The sequence below is a fragment of the Microchirus variegatus genome, assembly GCF_963457635.1.
Source record: "Microchirus variegatus genome assembly, chromosome: 2".
NCBI classification, from domain to species: Eukaryota; Metazoa; Chordata; class Actinopteri; order Pleuronectiformes; family Soleidae; genus Microchirus; species Microchirus variegatus.
This window is the reverse complement of record NC_139803.1, coordinates 23,825,821-23,850,696: the sequence shown is the minus strand read 5'-3', so window position 1 is coordinate 23,850,696 and position 24,876 is coordinate 23,825,821. Positions and strand designations below refer to the sequence as shown.

Below are 24,876 nucleotides of genomic sequence, written 5' to 3'. Positions count from 1 at the left end.
CAGTAATATGAATGTTTACAGTGTGTGTTTCACAAAGACCTTTAAGATTATAATGGTAATACTTTATTAGAATAATTAGTTGAATCACATTTAAGCAATTTACGGGGAAAATTGTATTAATAATTCAACTGCAAAATCAGACATCAAATAAAACAGAAGACTTAAATGTCCAGTGTAAAGTTTAGGTGAAATTATTTTCATTTGGCACAAAAAAAAAATGAAGTCAGCCACAATGATTCAATTGGTCTGTGAGTTTTTCTGTATGTGAAATTGAAAATGATGCCCATATTATATAAATATTAACATGCATATTATATAAACTAATATTATTTTGGTTTCAATGTATACATTCATATTTAAATTACTAGGGTGTGGCGCGGTTCTCTCGTGCGATTCGTAGACGTCTACCGGATATCATAATTTTACTGTCGCAAAGTAGGACTGTCGTGAATACTGGCCGCCCGTTGAAGATGGCGGCGGAGCTGCATCCGCGGAGCGGAAAGCTTATCGGCCTGTCCAACTCCAACCGAACCGCCCGGCGCAACCAGCCAGTCCAGGAGTTCAACCATGGCCTGGTACTTAGCAAGGAGCCGCTGAGGGACCGGGATGTCTTCACCGTCCGCATTGACAAGAAGGTAAACAACAACAGGCCGCCGCTGCATCTTCCGAGCGGGGAGAGAGCAGCGGGAGTGCGGGGGGGAGCAGAGCTGCTGGGACGGGCCGGGGGTCTGTCACTGTCCGCAGAGGCTGGAGCTCCCGCTGCCCGGGGCGGCTTCCACGGTTTGACAGCGACCGTGGTAGTCGTGGTTGTTCAGCGGTGAATTACTCACACAGTCAGAGCTTTAGCCGCATCATAGTCGTTAAATGAACACCGTCTTATGTGAAGACATGTTATTCGGACCGCTGTGCTAACTACAACCTACCCATGGTTCCTTGGTGGAGGCAGTTAGCTATGAGCCGCTAGCAGCACCAAGCGGGTTGATACCAGGCTAGCCGGGGTTAGCATTTCTGGAAGGTGCTACAGTGTCTCTGTCTTGTGTTGTCAATGACCCGGTGTTGTTAATTGAGCCACAGGGGTTCAGTAGAATCGGGGTTGCGTTTGCGGTGTTTAGTGTTGTTGTCGCGGAGTGACTGTCACCAGTGCCGGACTCTGCCAGTCTGTGCTGACGGCTAATAGCTGCAGCTGTGTTCTGATCCCAGTTACACGAAGGCTTAACACAAACAAATACACATCACACATGCTCTCAGTTAGCCTCTGCTCTCCGTATTCTTACACATAACATTCAGAGTTACATGTTCATGAACGACTGAGCTTGTACACATGATCCAAGCACTAAACACATCAATGTTAACTGTATGATAAGAAGGTGTAATCCATTTACTGCAGATCTTATAACCACATATTTACCATGTGTGTAACACGTACTGTACCATTATTATCACCCGTTCTATAAATATACTTTGCATTTTACATTCATATTTGACCATTTAGTCTGCACTACATTCCCTATTCTACTGCTTACATGTGTTGGAGGATTCTTTGTTTGGTGACTACTTTATTACCTATTACATAGAGGTATTTAATAATTTAAGATATTATAATAATAATAATAATAAGTTGGATAAGAAATATTCCATTTTGGTGTTGATCTGGATTGTTAAAAATGTCACCATATCTATTTTAGAATGTAGTTTGGTTGAAGTTGGGATCTATATCAGGGTCTGAAAAACAAAACGTTACTTCAACAAAGTTCCTATTTTTAATTTTAACTCCATTGCTTTCAGAGTGTAGACCGTGACATGAAGACAAATTGTGTGATTCCTTTACCATTTGCCCCATGTTGATAGTAATGATACGTTTGAGTTATGGATGTATTATAAGAACTGGATAGAGCACCGTCCCCTCTGCCTTGAAGACAAGTTTGTCATGGTGGGCCACTGTGGATACTGCAATAAAATACAAAATACAGCAAAATACCCATTGGGCCTGAAAAGCAATTTCTCCATTGACCACAATAGTAAAAGAGACGTCTGTAAAAGTGTCCACAGGATTATACTAACCATAATAGTTATTATAACGATAAGTAAGATTTATTTGTAAACCACCTCTCCAAAAAACAAAATACAAGCATAGCAATGAGACCAAAACTTTCTTTTCATTGTTAATATTCAATTGAATTGTTTTTTTGTTTTTTTTTATCATTATAAAAGTACTTAATCCCTGAGTTCTGTGACAGCACTTTAATGACGTCATTATACTTTTCAGCTTACTGTATTCACTATCGGTTGGCCATTTATTTACCAATCCATGGTTTAAAACCGAAGCTAACGTGCCATCGATATTATGAAATCCACGTCGAAGTCGAGAACACGGATGGCCAGCAGGAGCAGGAGGCGCAGACGAGGAGCAGCAGGGACAAGCATGTGGTAACTGCTGCTTAAAATTGATCCACACATTTTAGATGTTCTGTTGACGCTCTGTTCTGTCGTATATTGCCATGCAAACTGGTACAATATTTCAATATATTTGTTTCCCCCCCCCCCCACCACCACCACCACGACTAATAATCCACTCAAACAGCTTTGATTATTTGAATTATTCAAACATTCATAATTTTCTGCTTTCTTTGCTCATAAAAACGAAGAAATCATTGAAACCCAATCATTTTTGGTTTGTGGACAAAACAAGACATTTTAGAACATCATCATTTCCAGGTATAACCATGAATCCAGACAATAATGGACAGTTTAATCCATTATGAAAACAATGTCTAGTTGGAGCCCTTGAACAAACACAAATGGTGTACATGTGTATTTGTTTATGGAGCAGTGAAGTAGGATTCAGCTGTGATTTCATCACCTCAGATGGACGTTAAAAGCACTTGTCAACAGAAGCCTCTGATTAATTTGTCTGCATTGATTTTCATTGTTAATATGTGACTTCAGTGAAAACCACTCACACAAGCCCATCCCCGACTCCCAACACCAAACCCCTACCAGTGCACATGCAATCACAAGGTGGAGTCGAACCAGCCATCACCGGACTGGCACAACCTTGCGGTTGCGAACAAGTCCACTACGCCACACATCCCTGTCACATTTGGAAGCTCTTGGTGCTTTTCTGTCTTCACTTTGGATGTGGAACATTTCATCTTGACGTATAAAGGAATTGAACTCCCAACATCAAGACTTAAAGCCTGTGCTCTAACCACCTTTCCACACTGTTCCTTACATTTTCAAACACCTATTTACTCTTTGCGTTGAATATTGTATGTAAAAAAATCACTTCAGCTAAGATTCGAACCCCTGACCTTAGGAACTCCAGTCTTTCTTTTAACCACATGAGCTAATTATCCTTGTGTGTGTGTTATTGTAACATTTGGAAGACTTTCAATAATAGAAGCCATGACTTCAGAGACCTCAGACTGATGAAATATTTAAGAATAACTGTCCTGAGTGTTTGTAAAGTTTCTGTTTTAACATCCGGACAAGAAGTCACATGTTACCAATGAAAATCAATACAGACACATTAAACAGAGGATCTGTTGATAAGTGCTGTTAACGTTCATCTGAGGTGATGAAATCACAGGTGAATCGTACTTCACTGCTCTATAAACAAATACACATGTACACCATTTGTGTTTGTTCTAGGGCTGCAACTAGCCATTTGTTTCATAATGGATTAAACTGTCCATTATTGTCTGGATTCATGGTTTGGCCCATAAAATCTCAGGTTGGATGATAACAGGTGTGAACAATGCGTCAACAGAACATCTAAGAAATGTGTGGATCATTTTTAAGCAGCAGTTCCCAAGTGTGTCCGCGCTGTCCTCGTCCTCATCCAGCTCCTCCGTCCATGTGGATTTCATGAATATCGATGGCACCGGGCTTTAAACCATGGTTTTGTAAATAAATGTCAAAAGTAACTGATAGTGGATACAGTAAGCTGAAAAGTATAATGACGTCATTACAGCTTAAAATTATCAATTTAAGGGTTTATTTCATTGATCTTGGCTATTAGTTTATGTGTGTTGTTCCAGGAATAATGTTGTTTTTGCCTGATTTCCCTTATATAAATCAAAAATCACAGTGTGGACTGTGGAGCTGTGTCCTTTAGACACTGTAGGTAATCAGTGTCTAAAGGACTATCCATCTCTTATCTATCTCTCCATGTGATAAAGGCTTCCACAATAAACAGCCTCATGCTCTCATGGCAATGCGTGTCATGACATATTGCCTGCACAAAAAATCAATAACTTTCCATCATAGAGGGCACACATTGGCATGACTCTCTATTGCGTTCACTGACATCCATGAAGCTGTACTGGAATGAGTTGGAAGGCGAGTGAATGAACAACTGGTTGGGTTAAGAAATATCATGTATTTAATGCATGTGGCTTAACTAGCACAATGCCATAGCAAAATGTCGTTATGTAATAATTTTGTCAGTAGTTTTTTCCCCTTGAGGAATAATTAGGTTAGAATAATACAGCTGGTGATTACAAATTCAATTAATTCAATTAATATATTTCACGGTTTTAAAGTCAAACCTGCAAATAAGTAAGTAAAATGTATTTTTTTTCTTTCTTTTCTTTTGAACAGTTAATAATGCATTGTTTTATGAAGTAGTTTGTTGGTACTGCTCCGCTTTCATGTTTATAGGCTGTATTTTAGAAGACGATGAGATAGTATGAGGCAGACACCCACGGGCTGCTGTTACATAAGTGAGTGAGCGAGGGAAGGAGATGTCTGTCTGCTCCACACACGACCCGGTCAGTCTGAGTTACTACTAAATCTGTTAACCTAGATACACGGGGCTGTAGTAGCACACTGCCTTACATTGCAGCTGCCACAGAGTGCAGCAGGACACTTGGGGAAAATGATCGAATTAGAGGAGCTGGGCAGGGCAATTTTTCAAAATAATATTTTGGTCTCAAAATAGATTTCTTTTTGGAACAACAGAGGTGAATCTTTGCAGGGAAAACATCCCAGGAGCTGGTCTGGATTCAATGTTATGCTCAAGGTCACTTCATCATTTTGGTTTTCTGCCAACTTAAACTACAGTCCCGTGGCAACACTGGGAAGAGATGTTTGGTTTAATCATATTTTATTTTGTCTAAATTCTATTTTACATGATGCACAAAGTACATAGCGGTTTTGTGGTGTGTGTGTGGAGGAGGGGGGGGATTAATATGCAGGGACAGCAAGTGGAGTGAATCAAGCCTGAGGAACTCTGCTTCTGAGTGAGAATATGTGGATTTGTGCCCCTGTTTTAGCAAGCTTATGCTGGGCTGAAGTGTCTCTGTACAGGAATCTGAATATCCAGCTGCTGCACAATCTCTGTGTTGTAGCTGACACAGCATGAAAGATAGAATTTAACCCCCAGAGATCAATAAAGGATGACGTTATTGTTGAGCTTATGTTGAGTTTTCTGGGAGGAAATTGATATCAATCTCAGGCTGCTTGTTATGTGATAGGATTCCAATGTCGTGCAAAGACACAAGGAGTGGAGCAGTGAGGCCTTTGTGTGTTGTTGAATTCTGTGTTGGATTTGCAGTAGCAGTAAAGCTTAAATATGGTGTATTCTGTTGGCATATGTTTCAACATCACAGCGAGAAAACATCATTATCTTTGCTGGTTGTTCAAAGGAAAACTGAAGAAATATTGGAATTGTGATGTGATTCATAATTGGACTTATTTCTGTATCTTTATCTATGTAATTTTCATGTCTGTCTACAAAAGAGAAAGACGTTTTCATCTGACGAAAAAGCACTGCAGAATTACATCATAATGCTGTTTTGACACAATCAAATAGTTGGTTTAGTAGTGTATTTCGATCTGGTTGTTGCGCTTGGATTGCGATTACAGTTGTTTTGCAGTTAATTGTGCAGGCCGAGCTGTCCTCCGTCACACGTCAAGGCAAATTAGGTATAGGCACAAAACACATGCTGTCGTCAAATATGTATAACACTTGCCGTATGCCGTAAACGTTATCTAATGTACATATATATCTTTTTCTCGAATGTGATGTTAGCAGGATGGATTATGCTCTTCCTATTTTTCTTTGATCTGGTATCTTGCATCAGGTCTCAATATGGGATTGGATGTGGACACAACTACCTTTATTCGTTAATATGCTCAAAACATCCCTTTTGGACATGGAATTATGGTTATACTGTTTTTATTTACTTTAGCATTCATGCAATCAACACATTTTTCCTCCATGTTACTCAGCATCCACTCTGTCCTGCTTTATTTTTCAAAGTGCTCTGTGAGCTACACTGACAGAACGACTAAAAATAACACGATGGGTCATTTATCTGAACACACTTTGTTTTCTATAGATAGATATTTCCAGTTTTGAGCTATGTACCAGACTGAGCAGTCACTCACAGCTCAGATGTTTCCTCACTCACTGAGATGATCAGAGTAGCAGCTGCTGTTGCTGTTTTTCTTACTCCAGTCTTCTACTGTTCTCATCCTGCTCTGCAGTCTGCAGCGCTCGTGTATCAGCACTTTTATCTACATGGTTGAACATTTTTGAGAATGTAAATATTAACTGAGTCTTTCCCGTTTGACCTCAGGTGAACTCGTGGAGCGGCTCCATTGAGATTGGCGTGACGGCTCTGGACCCCGCTGCTCTGGACTTCCCCAGCAGCGCCACAGGCCTCAAGGGCGGCTCCTGGATCGTGTCGGGCTGCTCGGTGCTGCGTGACGGCCGATCAGTGCTGGAGGAGTACGGCCGCGACCTTGACCAGCTAGCGGAGGGCGACCGCGTGGGCATTCAGCGCGGCTCCCGTGGCGAGCTCCACCTCTGGGTTAACGGGCAGGACTGTGGCGCGGCCGCCAGTGGCCTGCCGCCCAAGCTGTGGGCAGTAGTGGACCTGTACGGCAAGTGCACTCAAGTGACAGTGGTGAGCTGTGAGCCACCGCCACCCTCTGCAGAGAGGGAGAGAGAGACAATAGAGCAGGACAAGGAGGCTGATGATGAGGAGGAGGAGGAGGAGGAAGAAGAGGAGGAGGAAGAGGAGGAGGTGGTGGTGTGTGTTGGTCGGGAAGATACAGGGATTACAGCACTGATGAATGTGGCAGCAATGAATGGAATGATCAATGGAGATGAAGGTAGCTGTGATTTTAACCACCGATCATGTTTCATTGTTGGATTGTTTTTATTTGACTGTATACATTTGACTGTTTTCCTGGCAGTGCCTGAGCTCAGCTGCAGTCACAGCAGACCAGACAAGTTCCCCAACAATCTGGAGCCCGACACAGGTAAGAAAATCCTCCTCAGGTCATCTGATGGACGCACACTGTAACACAACCAGCATCGATGTCCATTCTCATCTACCTCTCTCTTTCCTCAGTTCTGACAGAGCACCAGCTTTTCGATGTCTTCAACAATGCAATAGTATCTTTTTATCGCTCTGAGGATGAGGGTGGGGGGGAAGATGGTGGAGGGGGAGGAGGAGTGGGCGGAGGCGGCGGCGGTGGAGGAGAAGGAGTAGGGAATGCAGGAACTGATTCCTCAGCCAGAAATGGCAGAGGGAGCAGCAGCGGAGGAGGCGCAGTGAACGGTGACAGTGGGACAGGTACAACAGGAGGAGGAGGAGGTGGTGGAGAAAGTGGAAATACCAATAATAGTCCTGCTAGTAATGGAGGGCTGGGGCCAGGAGCTCTGACAGGTGGGATGACCACCAATGACGCGCTGCTTTTTCACGAGAAGTGTGGCACGCTGATCAAACTGAGCAACAACAACAAGACGGCGGAGCGGAGAAGACCGCTGGACGAGTTCAACAACGGCGTGGTGATGACCAACCGGCCGCTCCGACACAACGAGATGTTCGAGGTGACTACAATCACACAACTGAATGCAAAAAATGTCTTTGAATGCGTGATATAAAGCTTAAATTACAGCTTTTAAATATATAACAAGTAACTTTTAGTGATTGTTGTGATTCTGCCACTTCATTTTATTAATTAAGACTATTCATACCAAAAGATTAAATATTTTGATGGTGTTTTTTTAAGATCCGAATCGATAAACTGGTCGATAAGTGGTCAGGCTCTATAGAGATTGGCGTGACCACACATAACCCCAACAACCTGGACTATCCTGCAACTATGACCAATCTGCGCTCAGGTAACGTAACGCACAAAGATGCACAGAAACAAAAAAGCGTGAGTTATTGTTCACTTATGAGTTACACTGGACTTCTTTGTTTTTTTTCACCAGGTACAATCATGATGAGTGGCTGTGGGATACTGACCAACGGGAAAGGAACCCGCAGGGAATACTGTGAATTCAGCCTCGATGAACTTCAGGTTCAGATACACACACACAAACACAGATTCACATTTCATTTTGCCTCCGACTGTGAAAGCGCGTCTGTGTTTGTACTTGCAACAACTGCTCCCCTCACGTTTCAGGAGGGCGATCACATCGGGTTGATGCGAAAAGCCAGTGGAGCGCTGCATTTCTACATCAATGGGATCGACCAAGGTGAGACACATCAAGGTAGAAATGTCGATGCTGAGTAGAAGTGCACACATGAATCGTATGGGCTGTCTTTGGCATTTAAAGCTACAGTTGGCATTTACCGATTATTATTTATGCATGGGGAAGATTATTACTTATCTAAGTGTTATTGGTCAAAAAAGTTTTTACAACTTTATTGATCTAAAAAACTTAATTTTAATATTTTATTTGATAGAGTTAAGTTTGTTGATTACCTGTCCCTGACAAATCCGCCATCGGCTGCTTTGGTCGACCTCGTCTATCATGTTTTAAATCGGTTACAGTGAATATTGACCTTCATGTAGATCTAAAAGATGTAACGCCGTCCTGCCGTCACTGATGATTGTGGCCTTCTGGCCACAATATCTGTAGGTAAAATGGCAGTGAGATATTTTCCCAAAATCGTTCAGGCCTACAACACGCACCAACGAGTCAGCTCAGAAAATACATGTGTGGTGGGTTTTCGTTAACTCGATTGAGAATGAGTTGAGAATGCACATTTTGTTTCTTCTCCTCCCAGGTGTTGCTGCAGCCCAGACGCCCGGCGTGGTCTACGGCGTGGTCGACCTTTACGGCATGGCGGTGAAAGTCACCATAGTCCACAACCACAACCACAGCGACCGCCTCAGACGCAATAACGCCATCATGAGGGCTCTATCGCCGGATGTGGGTCGACCTCGACCGGCCCTCTCCCTCACCCCTGACCCAGAGGGTCTCGACCGCCTCCTCTTCCACCAAAACTGTGGCCAGAAGGCCGCGATCATCAGTGACGGCAGGACGGCGTTGCGGCCACAGTGAGTCCCTCTCCTTTCCACTGGGTCAACTTACGAAACATAAAAAAATAGATTTTTGTTTTGATAGTTTTGGAGATATTTTATTTAAATCCATTTTGATTCTGTCCGACAAATTAAATTATTTCATCGTTTAAAGCAGAGGGCAGTGAGGCTGGATATTTCTCATCAGTAGATTTAAGTGTAAAAAGGATATTCAAGTTTGCAGTAGAGAATACGTACAAGTCCTTAATTTCAAAATGTCACCACGCTCACAAGTTGATGACACTGTTTTTTACAGCGCGACTGACGACTTCAACCACGGTGTGGTCCTGAGCAGCCGGCCCCTGCGCTCCAACGAGGTGTTCCAGGTTCGCATCGACAAAATGGTGGACAAGTGGGCGGGCTCCATCGAAATCGGTGTCACAACGCACAACCCCGCATATCTGCAGCTGCCCTCCACCATGACTAACTTACGCTCAGGTGAAAAGTGCACAAAAGTAAAAGAGAAAATGTGTTTAATTTTTCAAAGACTCATCTCTATTCATTATGTCAGAGGTGGAGAATAAAGTAAATGCATTCTCTGTAAGCCTCCAGGAGTGTCAGAGTAGTGTCAAAACAACCTTTGTTGTTCTCTAGGGACATGGATGATGACGGGAAACGGCGTGATGCACAATGGAACGACAATCTTGGACGAGTACGGACACAATTTGGACCGACTCAAGGTGAGCCATCTTTATTTCTCATGACCCCCTCCCCCCCCTTCCCATCACAATGAGCTGTTCCTTTTATTAAGGTTTGTCTTCATGGATTTGTTTTCCCTCCTTTTAGGCAGGAGACACAGTAGGTGTGGTGAGGAAAGAAGATGGCAGCCTTCACTTCTTTGTAAACGGTGTGCCTCAGGGTCCAGCAGCCTGGAATGTCCCTCCCAGCGTCTACGCTGTGGTCGACCTCTATGGGCAGGCCGCTCAGGCCACCATCATGGATGACATGGGTGAGAGAGTGAGGCGGAGGAATGGACAGCATGATAAAATAATGCATCAAATCACATATAATTTATTGTCTCGTATATAATTTCTGGTTAAAGTGCTACAACATCTGCTAGAAAGTGATTGTGATGCGATGTAGGGCTTCAACAATTATTTTATTTTGAATCGATTAGTAAATGAATCCTCAACTATTATTATTATAAATGTACAGTGTAAAAAAGGCACTAAAACATGTAAACACTGTGAATTGTGCAACAGTAAATTGGATTGGATTGGGATTGGATGAGCATTTTAACCATTTCACCTCTTATGTCTTCTCAGTGGACCTCCCTCCTCTCCCGGAGGACAGCTCAGAGGGACCCACAGCCATGTCCCCTGGGAGCCCCTGCTCAGTAGGCGGGGCCACCACGACCAGCGACCTGCGCTTCCACCAGCTACATGGCACCAACGCCGTCATCACCAACGGGGGGCGCACCGCCCTGCGTCAGAACTGCCGCAGCGAGTTCAATGATGCCATTGTCATTTCCAACAGGTGACGGAACGATTTGACAAATAACATTCATGTCACATTTCACTGGGTTTATATGTGATCTGTCGAGACTTTTTTTTTGTCATGTCAAATTGTAGCCCTTTTGTTGACACAGAAAAAAACACTGCATCTATTTTACATGAATATTAATTTGTCCTTGCAATGTCAGTTGTAGTGAAGTGTAATATATGTTGTGGCAAAATCTATACTTCTGAAAATTCTGAAACATCTCTAACAGGATTTGAACTCGTCTCGTTTGTGTTGTAGGAGCCTTCGAGACGGAGAGCTGTTTGAAATCGTCATTCAGAAGATGGTGGACCGCTGGTCGGGTTCAATAGAAGCAGGTGCTCATTTATTTTCTTATTTCGTCACCTAACTTTTGTTTTTCTTTACGGCTTTGTCATTGCATTGTGTTTATTTTCACATATAAAAATACAATTCTAATAAAGGAGCATTGCCTTAAAAATAAAAATAAAAAACACTCACTTTAATCTCACATTTCTCTTGTGAGCACATTTCAGGGATTAGATTAGAATTTCACAACCTTTTCGAAACAGGTGTTTGTTTTTCTTCTGTAATCACTGCTGTTGCACTCATCTACTGTGCTGCATGTGTGTCTAGGAGTGACAGCCATCAGACCAGAGGAGCTGGAGTTTCCAAACACGATGACTGACATAGACTACGACACTTGGATGCTCAGGTAGTGATGCAATATGTGCATAAAGGTTTATCACTGTGCATGTTCAACTACAGTGCTTAACAAATGTATTAGTAATCAAGAATAACAGTCAACCACTAAAACAATTGACTGTTCAGTAATGCAAGTGAATAACTGCAGATGTAGTAAGTTATGATTAGAATTATAAGTATGATGGAGTATTAAAAATCAAAGACTTCGAGAATAAAGTTGTACATTTATGAGAATAAAGTCGTACAGTACTGCTGGCGTGTGTAATAATGGGAAATTATCCATTTGCCCTCGGCATCACCCTGAACAAGGATCCATTGAAAATATTTGCAAACCTCTTAAAGAATAATTTTAATGAATTTTTGAAATGATCCATTTGCCCTGATTCACTTTGACAGTGAGCTGACTTTTTTCTCAAAAACAAAATGTATCTTAGAATGACTTGAAATTTACCATCATAATAGTCGGCATCGCCCTGAACAAGGATCCGTTGAAAATATTTGCAAACCTCTTAGGAATAGTTTTAATTATTTAATTAAGACTTCATTCTCAAAGTCTTTCGCAATGTGACCCTAATGCTACGTCGTACTATAACACATTTTTTGTAAAACAGTAAATCTGAAAATTCATGGATAACAATAATTGTATTTTAGCATTCAAATTTTAGTTAAAGAGCTTCTACACACTGGTGGATTAATCATTACATAAACATAAAAAAAATTATTTTGATAATTACCAATGCTGATGAACCTTACATTGCGTGCAGTGCTGGTCTAATACATTTGTTAAGCACAGTATGATCTGTAACTTCAGTTTCTTTTTAGTTCTTTAAATCATATGTCTAGTGATTTGTGTTTAATGGCTGGAAAACAAGAACTTAAAATGTTGAATGTGTGGAGCATATAAAAAAAAAACATAAAACACAAAATATTAAAGTTGTTTTCCTCATGTTTTGTTTCCACAGTGGTACAGCCATCATGCAGGATGGCAACACGATGCGCAACAACTACGGGTGTGACCTCGACTCTCTGACCACGGGCTCAAGGATAGGCATGATGCGCTCAGCCAGTGGCGACCTGCACTATTACATCAACGGCGTGGACCAGGGTGTCGCCTGCTCTGGTCTCCCTCCAGGTAAAGGAGAGACACTTCTGACAAAATATCTGAAGGAGGTTTAAAGATCACGTAGTGCTTCATCTCTCGCTCTTCCTCAGAAGTGTTTGCAGTGGTCGACCTGTACGGTCAGTGTGTTCAGGTGTCCATCACCAGCTCCTCGGGTCCGCTGGACAACAGCCTCTGTACCTGCAACATCACTGAGAAGAGCTTCCCCATCCACTCACCAGGTAAAAGAAATGTTTTTTTTCTGAGCATGATCACGCCACATAGAGATAAAACTAAATTAGGTCAAAGTGTTATGTTTTCTCTGACATAAGCGTTGATCCTCCCATTGTCCACACAAATCTCTTGCATCAGTGGTTATTAAGAGTGAAGAAATGTCATATTAAATGTCTTCTAAGCCTCATGTCCATCTCTCCTCTGTGTGTGGTTGTGTGTGTGTAGTAGCAGGCGTGGCTCATCGGCTCCATAGTAAACACGGTAAGAATGTGGTGCTGCTCGGTGAAGACTGCCAGGCCGTCAGAGTCGGAGGTTACTCGCATGGCATCTTGTTCAGTGCCAAGGAACTCAAAGCAGACGAGTTGTTTGAGGTAAGAATCCCTGCGACTCTCATGTGGAGGATAAAGCAGTAGCAGATGGATGGATATTTCTTAGATATTAATTCCACTTTTTTATATTTATGCAGTACATAGCGATATTGAACAATTGCCAATGTTTGATTTCCTTTCCACCTCGTGTCTCTTTGCAGGTGAGGATCGACGAAGTGGACGAGCAGTGGAGCGGTTCGCTGCACATCGGCGTGACCACGCTTGCGCCCCCGGAGCTGCCGTCGTGCCCGCTGTCGGGTCTCTCGCCCTCTCTGCCGCATCTTCGCACCAAGGTCACCTGGCTGCTCTGCGGCTCCGAGGTCCGCCGCAACGGCGTGCTGCAGCGTCAGAACTACGGCTGTTCACTGGACCGGCTGACGGTAATCTGCACCATCTGTCTCTCTTTGTCCATGCTGTGAGCTCCTCACGTACATCTGTTAGATTTAAAACCTGTAGAAAATGTTGTGAGTTTAGCACTAAGATTAGAAAGATTAGCATCTTCAGGCAGTGGATGTCTTACATTAGCTTAGCCTGTCCTATTGATTTAAAGCTTAAGGCCCCAAATATCGTTTTTTTTTTTTATGTCAGAAATGTCTTATCTTTTTGATGGAACATTTTAACCGTTCAAATGTATTACAACTTTGTATGTATTACAAATATTTACAGTATTATATAGATACTTTATTGATCCCGAGGGAAATTCAAGCATCCAGTCACACTTCACAGCAGCAGTGTAGGTTAGTCAGAAAGTAAACAAACAAGGCCTTACTGTGAGTTGGAGACATTTTAAAATAGCCTAAATATAAACTAAATAAAAAACATATGCTACATAAATATAGTATTTGTTCCATATAAGAGATGCCATGTAACCCTGTTGATTATAGAGCGATATACTAGGGTTACTAGTTAAATAAACCTTAGATCAATAACTTAAAACTATGTTTATTAATTTAATAGAAAAAAAGTATGATTACAGCTCGATATTATTCAATTATTTTATTTTTCCACAAAATAAATACATTCATCTCAGCAGTCATCACTACACTTTGTGTAGTTTGTAAGAAATGGGTGTCAAGAATTAGAATTTTTTTTATTAACGACAAACTGTTGAATGTTTTGTCTGTGTTAAGTGAAACAGACACAGTAGATTTAGAGCTGAAACTAACGATTATTTTCTTCATCGATTAATCTGCCGATTATTTATGCTTAAAAATGTTGATCAGTGTTTGTCAAACCTAGAAATTATGTGTGTTTTCAAATGTCTTGTTTTGTCAACAAACCAAAATGTATAGTCATGTATAGTTGACGATTCATTTAGTAATCAATTCATAGTTTCAGCTCTAAGTAGATGTTGTTAAGACGTGATATGCATTTGCAGGTCGGAAACCGTGTGGGTGTGAAGAGATGCAGCGATGACACCATGCACATCTTCATTGACGGAGAAGACATGGGACCTGCTGCTACTGCAGTGTCCAAGGTACACACACACACACACCGTCTCAAATAAACATCGACATTTAAATTAAAACGATCCACATCTGATGTTCAGCGCTGTTCTGTCACTTCTTGCAGAATGTGTACGCAGTGTTGGACCTGTACGGGCGTATCACAGCTGTGTCCATCGTCAGCTCTTCACTGATGGAGGACATGGAGAGCGTCAAGGAGCCGTCGCTGTCGTCAGAGAGCTGCAGTGAAGGAGAGGAGGACAACACTCCTGTCAGAGAGGTAAGGAGGGCTTGGAAAGCAGCATTATGTAACAACGCCATATTTTGTAAAAATTTAAATGTTAAGTATTTTTTCCCTTCGTCAAAACTACAAGTGTAACATTATTAATAAAAATAAGACTAAGTTCATAGCCATAAAAATCTGGGTATCACTGCTGCTGGTGAAGAATGAAATAGAGACTTCTGCCGGCCGACATGGTTTTATTTTCTTTGCAAATAAAAGGTCAATCTACACACGAGAGGTCGTAGCTGAAGAAAGACACAGAGCATGGCAAGACCTAAACATTTATACCTGAGGAACACGCCTTTCAGAAATACACTTATTGTGGAACATGTGGCAAATGACTATTCTAGCTGCAAGTGTCTGGTTTTTAATGGAATATGTACATAGGTGTATAGAGGCCCATTTCCAGCAACCATCTCTCCAGTGTTCTAATGGTGCATTGTGTTTGCTAATGGCGTTAGAAGTCTATTGGATGATGAGGAAACCCTTGAAAACCCTTGTGCAATGTTAGCACAGCTGAAAACAGTTTTGCTGGTTCTTTGACAAAAGCAAAATTATTATTTTGAATAAAAATCATTATTTCTAATCTTGTCAATGTCTTAGTAAGCATCTAGCTAATGGTGAAAATGTGTTCCTGAATCTGAAGTGTTACCAAAAACTGTACAACAGAGGTTTGACAGTCTCTAATGGTACTAGAGCAATAAGATATATGCATTTACATAATAAATAAAAACTCTTTATTCCATCTTTAGGTTGAGACGGAGGTGTGTGCACAGGTGCCCACCATCATGGCTTTCCTGGAAAACCACGGCAAAAACATCCAGCTGTCGAACCAGAACCTGACGGCAGCCAGGGTGTCGAGCTACAACCAGGGTCTGCTGGTCACTGCGCAGCCGCTGGCTCGCCAACAGCTCTTCCAGGTACGACACACTTTGACTTCCTTTAAAAGGACAAAGAGGATAGAAGCATTAATAGGATCAAGAAAACTCATTTATTTCAGTATCAGTGCATCAACACGTTCCGTTTGGTTACCAGTTTCAGATCGACCGTCTGAATCCGTCGTGGACGTCATCACTGTCGTTAGGAGTAATAGGTCACTCCCCCGACCGGCTCAACTTCCCCTCCACTGCGTGCTGTCTGAAACGCTCTGCCTGGCTGTTGCAGAGAGATTCCGTCTTCCAAAACTCACTAAAGGTACGTACCTGTACACACACTCAAAATGAACAAAATCTACCGTCACGTAGAAAACATCTTTCACACTGAAGTTTTTCTCTCTCACAACTTTTCCTGCTCAGATTTGTGAGAACTATGGTCCTAATCTGGACACTTGTCCAGAGGGGACGGTGTTGGGTCTGCTGGTGGACGCCAACAGTTGTCTCCACCTCTTTGTCAATGGCATGGACCAGGGCGTGGCAGCACAGGACATCCCCTCACCCTGTTACCCCTTCATCGACCTCTACGGCCAGTGTGAACAGGTCTGAAAATTGTATAGTCTCAATATCGCAATTTTTAACTCATTTTAGCAATTATAATTGGGAATTTTAACAGTCGGGACTGAGACAACGTGTATATTAATGGTGTTTTTTTCGCGGCAGGTCACAATAGTAACAAACAATGTACAAGCTGTGGGCGGAGACAACGGTGAAACCCGTTGTCAAGGCGACATGGAGAAGGCAGACATGGTCGATGGTAAGAAAGCAATTTTGTAGCTGCTCCAAACATAGATTCATTCAAATATTACTTACTTACAATACTTTAAAACAATACTTTAAAAATGGTCCAACAATTGCATGATGAAGAACATGGGAGTTTCCAGAGTCCTAAAGATTTTTCTGTGCAGGAATCAAAGAGAGCGTGTGCTGGACGCCTCCTCCAGAGGTCAACCCCAACAAGACCTGTGAATACCAGGCACTGTGCTCTCGCTTCAAAGACCTGCTCACGCTACCTGGTGAGTTTTTAACCTCAGAACTTTCTACCGTAACGTCACCTGTGTTTCATATTGAGTCATAATCGCCTCCTTTTGTCTCGTTCAGACGGCTACTTCAGCGAAGACGCCAAGTACAACCTGTGCTACTGTGAGTCATGCCACAAACTCCGAGGGGACGAGGCGTATTATAAGAAGGGCGAGCCGCCCCGAGACTACGCCCTGCCTTTTGGATGGTGCCGCTTCGCCCTCAGGTGAGAGAACGGTTGCTCATTCAGTTGCCGTTTTAGCGTAAATGAAGCTAATGACACTGCTTATTTGTTGGTGAAATGTGCTCTCGTTCTTTTTCGCAGGATCAAACCTCACTGTGAGGTTTCTAATGCACTGAAGAAGTGGCACATCGCATACCACGGCACAAGTGTAGGAGCTCTGCGGCGCACGCTAGACCACAGTCAGCTGCTGCCAGGTAGGAAAACATTAAAGCTGCAGTGTGTAACTTTGGGTGATGTCTATTGTTGATGTTACTCTGCCTCTGTCCGGTCAGAAACGATGTTACATTTTTATGCAGCGTCTTTCATCTGGCAGAACAAAACTATCTGAACCGACTGAGGGAGCATTTGTGTGTATACACCAGCACTGCAGGAGCAGTCGGGAATACCATCAAATTGATGAATGACTGTTTTTTTTTTGAGCAGACAAACTTACTTTGTGTTGGTTTTTATTTATACTCCAACCTGTTAGCACTCGTCTCACTTTACTAGCACAATGTTGCTGTTGCCTACGTCTGTTTTGACATAGAACAAATCACTTCCTGTGTGCAGCACAAGAATGTAGCCCTGCGACACAAGCTCTTAGCAATGCTATATGTTGACTGTAAAAGTTTCCACAACAGTACCAATCATGTTCACCTGTTTAAACAAATACCTGACAGTGTGTGTGTAACTACCACGTTGCAGGGATGTCGTCCATCTTCTCTGTGTCTCCGGTGAAGGCGGAGGGGCCAAACGGCTACAGCGAGCCAGAAGAGAACAGCGCCCCCGGCAGGGAGGTTCCCAGAGTGCGGCTCTCTCCCACCATGCGCTACTCGGGCTTGGAGATCTTTGCTCCCAAAGTGCAGTAAGTCCACCCCCTGCTGCACGAGACATGAGCTTTACTCAAAGATGCTATTATAACAAGGTCCAGTGTGTAAGATTTTGTTTATTTGCGTAGCTGGCTTTTACTTATCTGTTGTAAAGCATAATTGCTTAAGATGGCAAAGCAATTATACACTTATAGGTTGTATATTCATTTTCTTCCATTTAAACCAATGTTAGACACTTGGACCTTTTAAACACCCTGTAACATGTGTAGTAGAGAGCTGAGAAGAGAAAAACAGAACACTCACAGCGAGTCTCCTCGTCCTCATGCAGATTTCAGGATCCCCGCTCTCACCGCTGCCACCAGGCTCAGGTAGGGTTCCAGGTGTGTGTGCGTCCGGGCTCCTACAAGGTCGGACCCCAGACTCTCGGCAACAGCGAGCCACTGGACCCACGCTTCAGCAACTCCGAGATCGAGTGGATCACGAAGGAGCAGGGCGGCATGCTCCTCTACGGACTGCTGGTCCGGGTGGAGTGAAACGTAGCAGCGAGCGAGAGGGAGGCACTCGGGGCGGGAGGAGAGGAACGTCCACGCGACGGACGCCCCTCTGACTTTTCATAAAACTGACAACTAAAAATCCAACCCCTGCCTTGAGCAAGAGACTCCTCTGGAATCCAGCTGTTCCTGTTGTGGATTGTTGACAATTCAGCATTATTGATTTTTTTTTTTTTTTTTATTGTTTTTTGTTGTTTGCTTTCGGACGCCTTCAGTGGTCGGGGGCTACGGTGGTTTAAAAGAAGAACAGACACTGCCTGCACTTTATGTTTCGGACACTTGTGGGCGATTTTTAAAAAAAAAGAAAAAAAAAATTCTAACCTCATCGACACAACAGGTTTGTTCTTTCGCTGCAGGTTTTTTTTTTCTTCTTCTCCTCCTCTCAGCATCTTATTTTCTTTCACCCTCACAAACAGCTAGTTTGGCACTTACTTCATCGCCCCCGAACCTGCACATCAACAGACTGTCACCTCAAAAGAAATGTGGGTTCAAATAATCATTTAAAAAAAAAAAACTCTTTGTGATTGTGGGGGATTTTAAAAGTGGAGGAATGTTTACACATGTACCACTGTACATCACTGTCCTTGTGTGGCCACATTAACAGTCTGCCTAAGTTATTATTATTATTATTATTATCATCAGTCCTGTTAACATTTCTATTTTTTTTTTATGACCCAGCATCACTTTCTTACTAAAGAACAATCACGGTGGAGAAAACTGGAACGTTTGACTTCTGTTGAAAGATAATGAACAGAAATGATAGCTTTTGTGCTCCAGATAATATGTGTAAGGGGCAACACTTTTATACATTTTGGGAACATAAGAGCTTGTGAAGAAGAGTAAACCACTCCCAGTGTGTGTGTGTGTGTGTGTGTCGTAAACATGAAGCCACAACCAATCAGAGAAGCTTTAGACACCGTGCTCTGCTGTTTCATAGTGGTGAAAGAGTTTAAAAGGTCCAGTGTGTAATTGTAAGGGAGAATCATTGAATGACACTACTCATTAATTGTATAATCACTTTTGTTTTTTGTAGCATTAGAAGAAGCCTTTTTTGAATTTTAAATGAATTTTAAATGAAAAAACAAACCAGAGTTTTGCACATTTTAAAATGGGGCTTTAAAGGCCACTGTGGTGAGACAATGTGCCGTCTCACCAGTAGATGTCACCATTTCTTACACACTGGACCTTTTAAAAAAAAAAGACAAAGTTCACCAACCAACTGCGGTGCCTTCATCTTTGAAGTCCTGTAAAACCATTTGTGTTGCTCATCAAAAAATTTACACTTCACAAACTTAAAAAAAAAAGCATGTTTTTGCACAAATAAAAAAACAAAAAAAATTGTGAGTTCAGTAATAGACGTCTCCTGGTCCTGGCTGTAGCTTCACGTTAGCGCACACACACACACACACACAGATGAGTGGTTTGCAAAATGCCTCTTATTTCTAAAAAAGAAGGTGGTTAAATGGACAGAAGCCAAAAAAAAGAAAAAGGGTGTCCCTCCCCCTTTCCCCTCCCTCCATCATCATTATCATGTCCGTTTACACACAGAAAAGCATCAACATGTGAAGAGTAAAAGTCGACCTGATCAACGCGACCGATGCTGGTGTTTACACGTGAATGTTCAAACGATTAACATCACGGCTTTACATTTACGAGTGTTTATAATACGAGGATTTTATCCGCCTAGCAACTGATTGTACGTGAACAGCTTTCCAAAGCATTCATTTTCAGAGTTTGTTTCAGTCTCGTTGCCAATTTGTTACAAAACACGCTGCAGTACGTGAAACCCCCCGATATTGTGGTTTTGTTTTGTTTGTTTGTTGTTGTTTTTTTTTTTGTTTGTTTTTAAAAGGCACAGTTTTGAAACTCGAGAACAACGGAAAAGCTCAGACACCTTCTACGAGCAGCTGCGATCTGGAAGATAAACAGGGGTTGTACGAAGGTAAAACTTCCTCTCAAAAATGTGAATATTATTATTATTATTATTCTATGGGTTATTTACAGCCCAGTGCTGCTTTGTACAATTTAATTGTTTCCTCTCTTTTTTTTTTGTTTGTTTTCCGTATGTTACATTGTACAGGCTGTTACATAACAAATCATATCCTCCTGATTTTTAAAAAATGAAAATAAACTGACAGACAGTATGCACAGAACGCTGGCTTGGCGTGTTTCTTTCGGTATAAAATTAAATATGACGGAAGAAAAGACAAAAACCCTACTGGTGTTTCTGGTTCCTTTGTTTTTTCACATTTTATTTAAAGTAGGAAAAAAACTTCACTGGTCACTGACATGTTATTGCAGTGTTGCATACTTAACTCAATCACACCTTTCCAAAACGTAGACTAATTACTCATTAAGGCCAATAGTGGGTGTTTTTTTTTTTGTTTTTTTTTTCATAGCGTTTTTACAGAAATGGAGGCTGCTTCAGTGGCAGCGCTATCCTGCCGTTTATGAACACACACACACACACACACACACACGAAGAGAGAGAGAATTAGCCTCAAAGTTCCAACAACTAAAACAGACAAATGACCATAACGAAACGTTAAGTAATGACGCCGTAAACACAACAGGAACGTACCATCGACAGATCTGCTGGACCCTCCTGTTGGGTTGCATAGTCGGTTTAATTGACTCATCTTGTTTTCAGCTTTTAATGTGAAACGTTCTACACCAGCTCTGACTTTTTAAGTTGGACCCTGAGTTTTCTTTATGTTATTATTATTATTATTATTATTTAGGTTCGAATGTCCGCTGACTTGGAGCCGTTCACTCGGACTCTTGAGCTCTTCCTAGCCATTAAAATGCGTCTTAAATTCAACATTTATTGGGAACTAGCGAGCCAATGATTTCTTAGATGGTTCAAATCAAGTTAAAGCAACTTTGTGTATCATTGGTTATTATTTAACTGTTACATTTAGGCCCCGTCCCAAATCCTCCCCGAACCCTACATTTTCACCTGAACCCTACATTTTTGCCCGAACCCTAAATTTTGCCCGTTCTCGTGTAGGGTGGAGCAAGGGGTAGTGCGATTTTGCCCTTATAATCGACCGTCAAAATGTAGTGAGCTCTGATGCGGTCTTAAAACGAAGTGGAAGATGAAATTACCCACGATGCTTTGTGAATTCAGCGAGCCACCTGATTTTTTATTTTTTTTTAACAAAGATGGCGGCCACATCTGCAGAGGAACAATTTCGTTGTAAGTATATTTTTTCGCAAATAAGCATGTTACAATGTCGAAATGTGTCGGAATATGTTGGTTTTATATACATCCAAAGGACCGTTGTGCTTTGAACACTAATAACGATTATGACGATTTATGAAAGCAGCTAGCTAACTAGCTAACTAGCTTGCTCCACCGGTAGAATCGTAAACAAGGTGAGCACGTTGGTTACTTCACTACGCTAAATTGCATATAGTGGTGTCCCAATTCCATAGGGAAGCCACGCAAATTTACGGTTGAGGGCACTCCAAACCAAGTGGAAATTTTAAGGGGAGAAATGGGACGGGGCCTAAGTGTGGAGTAAGTGGGGGGGGGATGACAAAAGATCAGGATTGGCCACAGAATAACCTATATTGGTTGACCTCTAGTTAGGGCTGAACGATATATCGCATTTGCGATAATATCGCGATATGATCAAGTGCAATTTTCTAACCGCAAAGGCTGCGATTGTACGCTGTTCACGTGACATGCGCGTGTAAAACATGTGATATAAATATAATGAACGAGATCGTCTAACCACAGACGCTGCACTCTGGTCACATGCAGGCTCCCTGCGCTCTCACATGCGCGCGTTGCGGAGGACGAGTCACGGCCCGTTTTTGTGAATGGAATAGGTGAGGGCGGGTTAGTAAGGTGACTATGGAGCTTCGGCCGCTGTCCGAACAGCTGTTCAGTGACTGTGCGTGTCCAAGCGTGTGTGTGTGTGCGCGTGTGTAGTGCGAACGAGCTTGCGCTAATGTGAAGAACGGGGGTGGACACAACAAGCGCAGGTTCAAAAACCTGAGCCGTCTGGAGACACACCTGTGCCAGCGGAGAGGTTCTCTCTGCTCCGCTTTTTTTTTGACCCTCATTTTTATTATCGCTGTTTTGATGTTCAATAATGGACAGTTTTTGAGCCTAAAACGACGTAGTACACTGTAGAATAGTTAGTTTCCATCCCCGCATTGCTGCGGTTGCCGCTCCTGTTAAAAAAAAAAAAAAGTCTGAAATTCCCATCCCTAGTTACGCCATATGAACGCACTTCAAAACGGGTTGTGTGTATATTTTATTTATTTATTTATTTATTATTATTATTATTATATTTAATGACTGTCTAGCAGTTCACAGATGTCAAAAAACTGAGTGTGGTAAAGCCACATATTTTTATAAATATGTGTGTATATATATATACATATATATATATATATATATATATATATATATGCAATCTGCACTTTGTGTGAATTGTGACTGACTATCATTTTAACACCAGGGTTCCTTCTCAGCACTTTATGTTCAGATGTTTGTAAGTTCCAAATATGCTATTGTGATTGAAGTAGTTAAATAAAAATCATCTATTCATGCATCACCTCATGTCATCATAACAGAGGTCTGTCTTCCAGGAAAGAACAGTTTATTTTTAATGTAATATAGTATTGGCCATACTTATGATGTATTGCTTGTCTTTGTTTAATAATACAGAAGATTAAGACCTTTAAAAAATAATCGCATCGCAATCGCAATATTGGCACGAAAAATCGCAATTAGATTATTTTCCATAATCGTTCAGCCCTACCTCTAGTGTAATAACACTTAATTTACTGCATGTTTTATGTGTTGACGCATACATTTTCTTCTACATTTTTGTGTTTTCTTTGTTTCAGTTTAAATCGATGGCTCTCGTTTCACCTCCCGGGCATTAAAGCGGTTATCAATGTTCCAACAGGCAAGTTTCCCAAAGTGTTCATCTATTCCTTTTAAAAAACCCAGGTGTGTTGGTTTGATTTCTGGGTTCATTTGACTGTGACGCAAAAAGGAAACATGTTTTAAATCTCAGAGCTGGGGGGTGGAAAGGGGGTTTTTGGGGGTCAACAAAAAAATCACTCCACACACGTCAAACCAAACTGCAGATGTTACGTTTGTATTTTTTGGGACGTTTTTTTTCTCCTGATTAATTAGAAGCAGCATCATGTTCATGTCGACAGAAATCGAGAAATCGAGCTGAGAGAGTTTTAAAAACCGAATGAGCTCTGAGAACGGCTCAGAGGAGAGAGACAAACGGACAAAGACCATAGAGAAGTTTGGTTCTGCTTCATTCAACTATACATCTTAACTTCCACTCACACACACACACACACACACACACACACACACACACACACACACACACAGTCTTCCAAATATGCCAGAAACTAACAACAAAACAGTTTTAAAAAAATAGTGAAAAGTCCTTTGTACACGTACACGCATAACAGTTAACATGTTCTAAAACCCGCATGTACAACATTCACGCCCCAAAAACACACGGTCGTCAGCGTCGAGCTACAGAGAGTGCTTTTATAAAAACGCAGGATTCACAGTAGTTCAAATAAAATGGCTCCTTCTTCTTTTTGTGGTTGAATAAATAAAAACGAGGGGGGGGGGGGGTGAGAAAAAAACGACCTTCAGTACAAACGAAGAGCTTTCATCATCTTCAGCACCATCCGTCCACACACACACACACACTCATTGCCTCACCTGCTGCACCACATTAAAGGTGAAGTCAACAAAAACCTCCTTATAAAAATCACAGGAAAAGAAGCTTAAAGGACGCTGTTGTTTTCAAACTCGCACACACTGCAGCTGCTGCTGCTGCTGCTGCTGCTGCCCTTGGATTCTCCTCCATCCACCATCACCTGTCTCCATATATTCCACTGCGCTGACTCAGCAGCCTCTCAACATGTCAGACTGACTCTAACCAGCTGACTGTTTGCATTTGTGAGGGAGAGTTCGATGATCAGGGGTGAAAAATAGTGTTGTTTTTTTCCCCTTTGAATCATTCAACAAGAGCCGCCAAAGGAGCGGTGAAACCCGAGAGGCAGAAGAGCGCAACAGCAAAACTATGAAAGGAGAATTCAATGTTCTTTTCTTTTTTTTCCTCTTCCTCTCAAGAAGGACGAGGAACATAGAGGTACCAAGAAGAGCGACAGATAAGGACAATAAAAAGGGATAGTTCTCCCAAGAATTTGTTGTGGCTGGTCGTGGGAGGACGGAACAAGGTGGTTTTTACAGAGGAAGAGACGGGAGATTACTACGGAGGGAGGGAGGAAGGAAGGAGGGAAGGAAAGGAAGAAAGGCGAGCAGCAATTTCAATAGAGATTTGTCTCTCATCATCTACTTTACACAAGTGTTTTTGTTTTCCTCCAGATGAGCAGCT

General features: G+C 42.0%; 1 protein-coding gene across 1 annotated transcript; it reads left to right on the top strand.

The window, feature by feature from the left end:
• Positions 1-455: 455 nt before the first annotated feature.
• On the top strand, positions 456-20,620 carry neurl4 (neuralized E3 ubiquitin protein ligase 4). The gene is made up of 29 exons (XM_083885915.1): positions 456-635; positions 6,585-7,122; positions 7,207-7,272; positions 7,365-7,846; positions 8,029-8,140; positions 8,234-8,322; positions 8,428-8,500; positions 9,036-9,309; positions 9,587-9,768; positions 9,925-10,010; positions 10,117-10,279; positions 10,596-10,806; positions 11,071-11,147; positions 11,425-11,503; positions 12,456-12,625; positions 12,706-12,834; positions 13,052-13,197; positions 13,356-13,574; positions 14,573-14,671; positions 14,767-14,919; positions 15,675-15,842; positions 15,958-16,116; positions 16,218-16,397; positions 16,518-16,611; positions 16,763-16,870; positions 16,956-17,100; positions 17,200-17,312; positions 17,803-17,962; positions 18,256-20,620. Exons 1-29 carry the CDS (start codon positions 471-473, stop codon positions 18,458-18,460), a joined length of 4,845 nt encoding a protein of 1,614 aa, XP_083742041.1. The 5' UTR covers positions 456-470; the 3' UTR covers positions 18,461-20,620.
• The last annotated feature ends 4,256 nt before the right edge of the window (positions 20,621-24,876 follow it).

Bases quoted from the DNA above. Each gene is read 5' to 3' on its own strand.
- neurl4 (XM_083885915.1), top strand. From the start codon at position 471: ATGGCGGCGGAGCTGCATCCGCGGAGCGGAAAGCTTATCGGCCTGTCC. The intron at 7,273-7,364 runs GTAAGAAAATCC...CTCTTTCCTCAG, and splicing joins CAATCTGGAGCCCGACACAG to TTCTGACAGAGCACCAGCTT. The intron at 10,280-10,595 runs GTGAGAGAGTGA...ATGTCTTCTCAG, and splicing joins CACCATCATGGATGACATGG to TGGACCTCCCTCCTCTCCCG.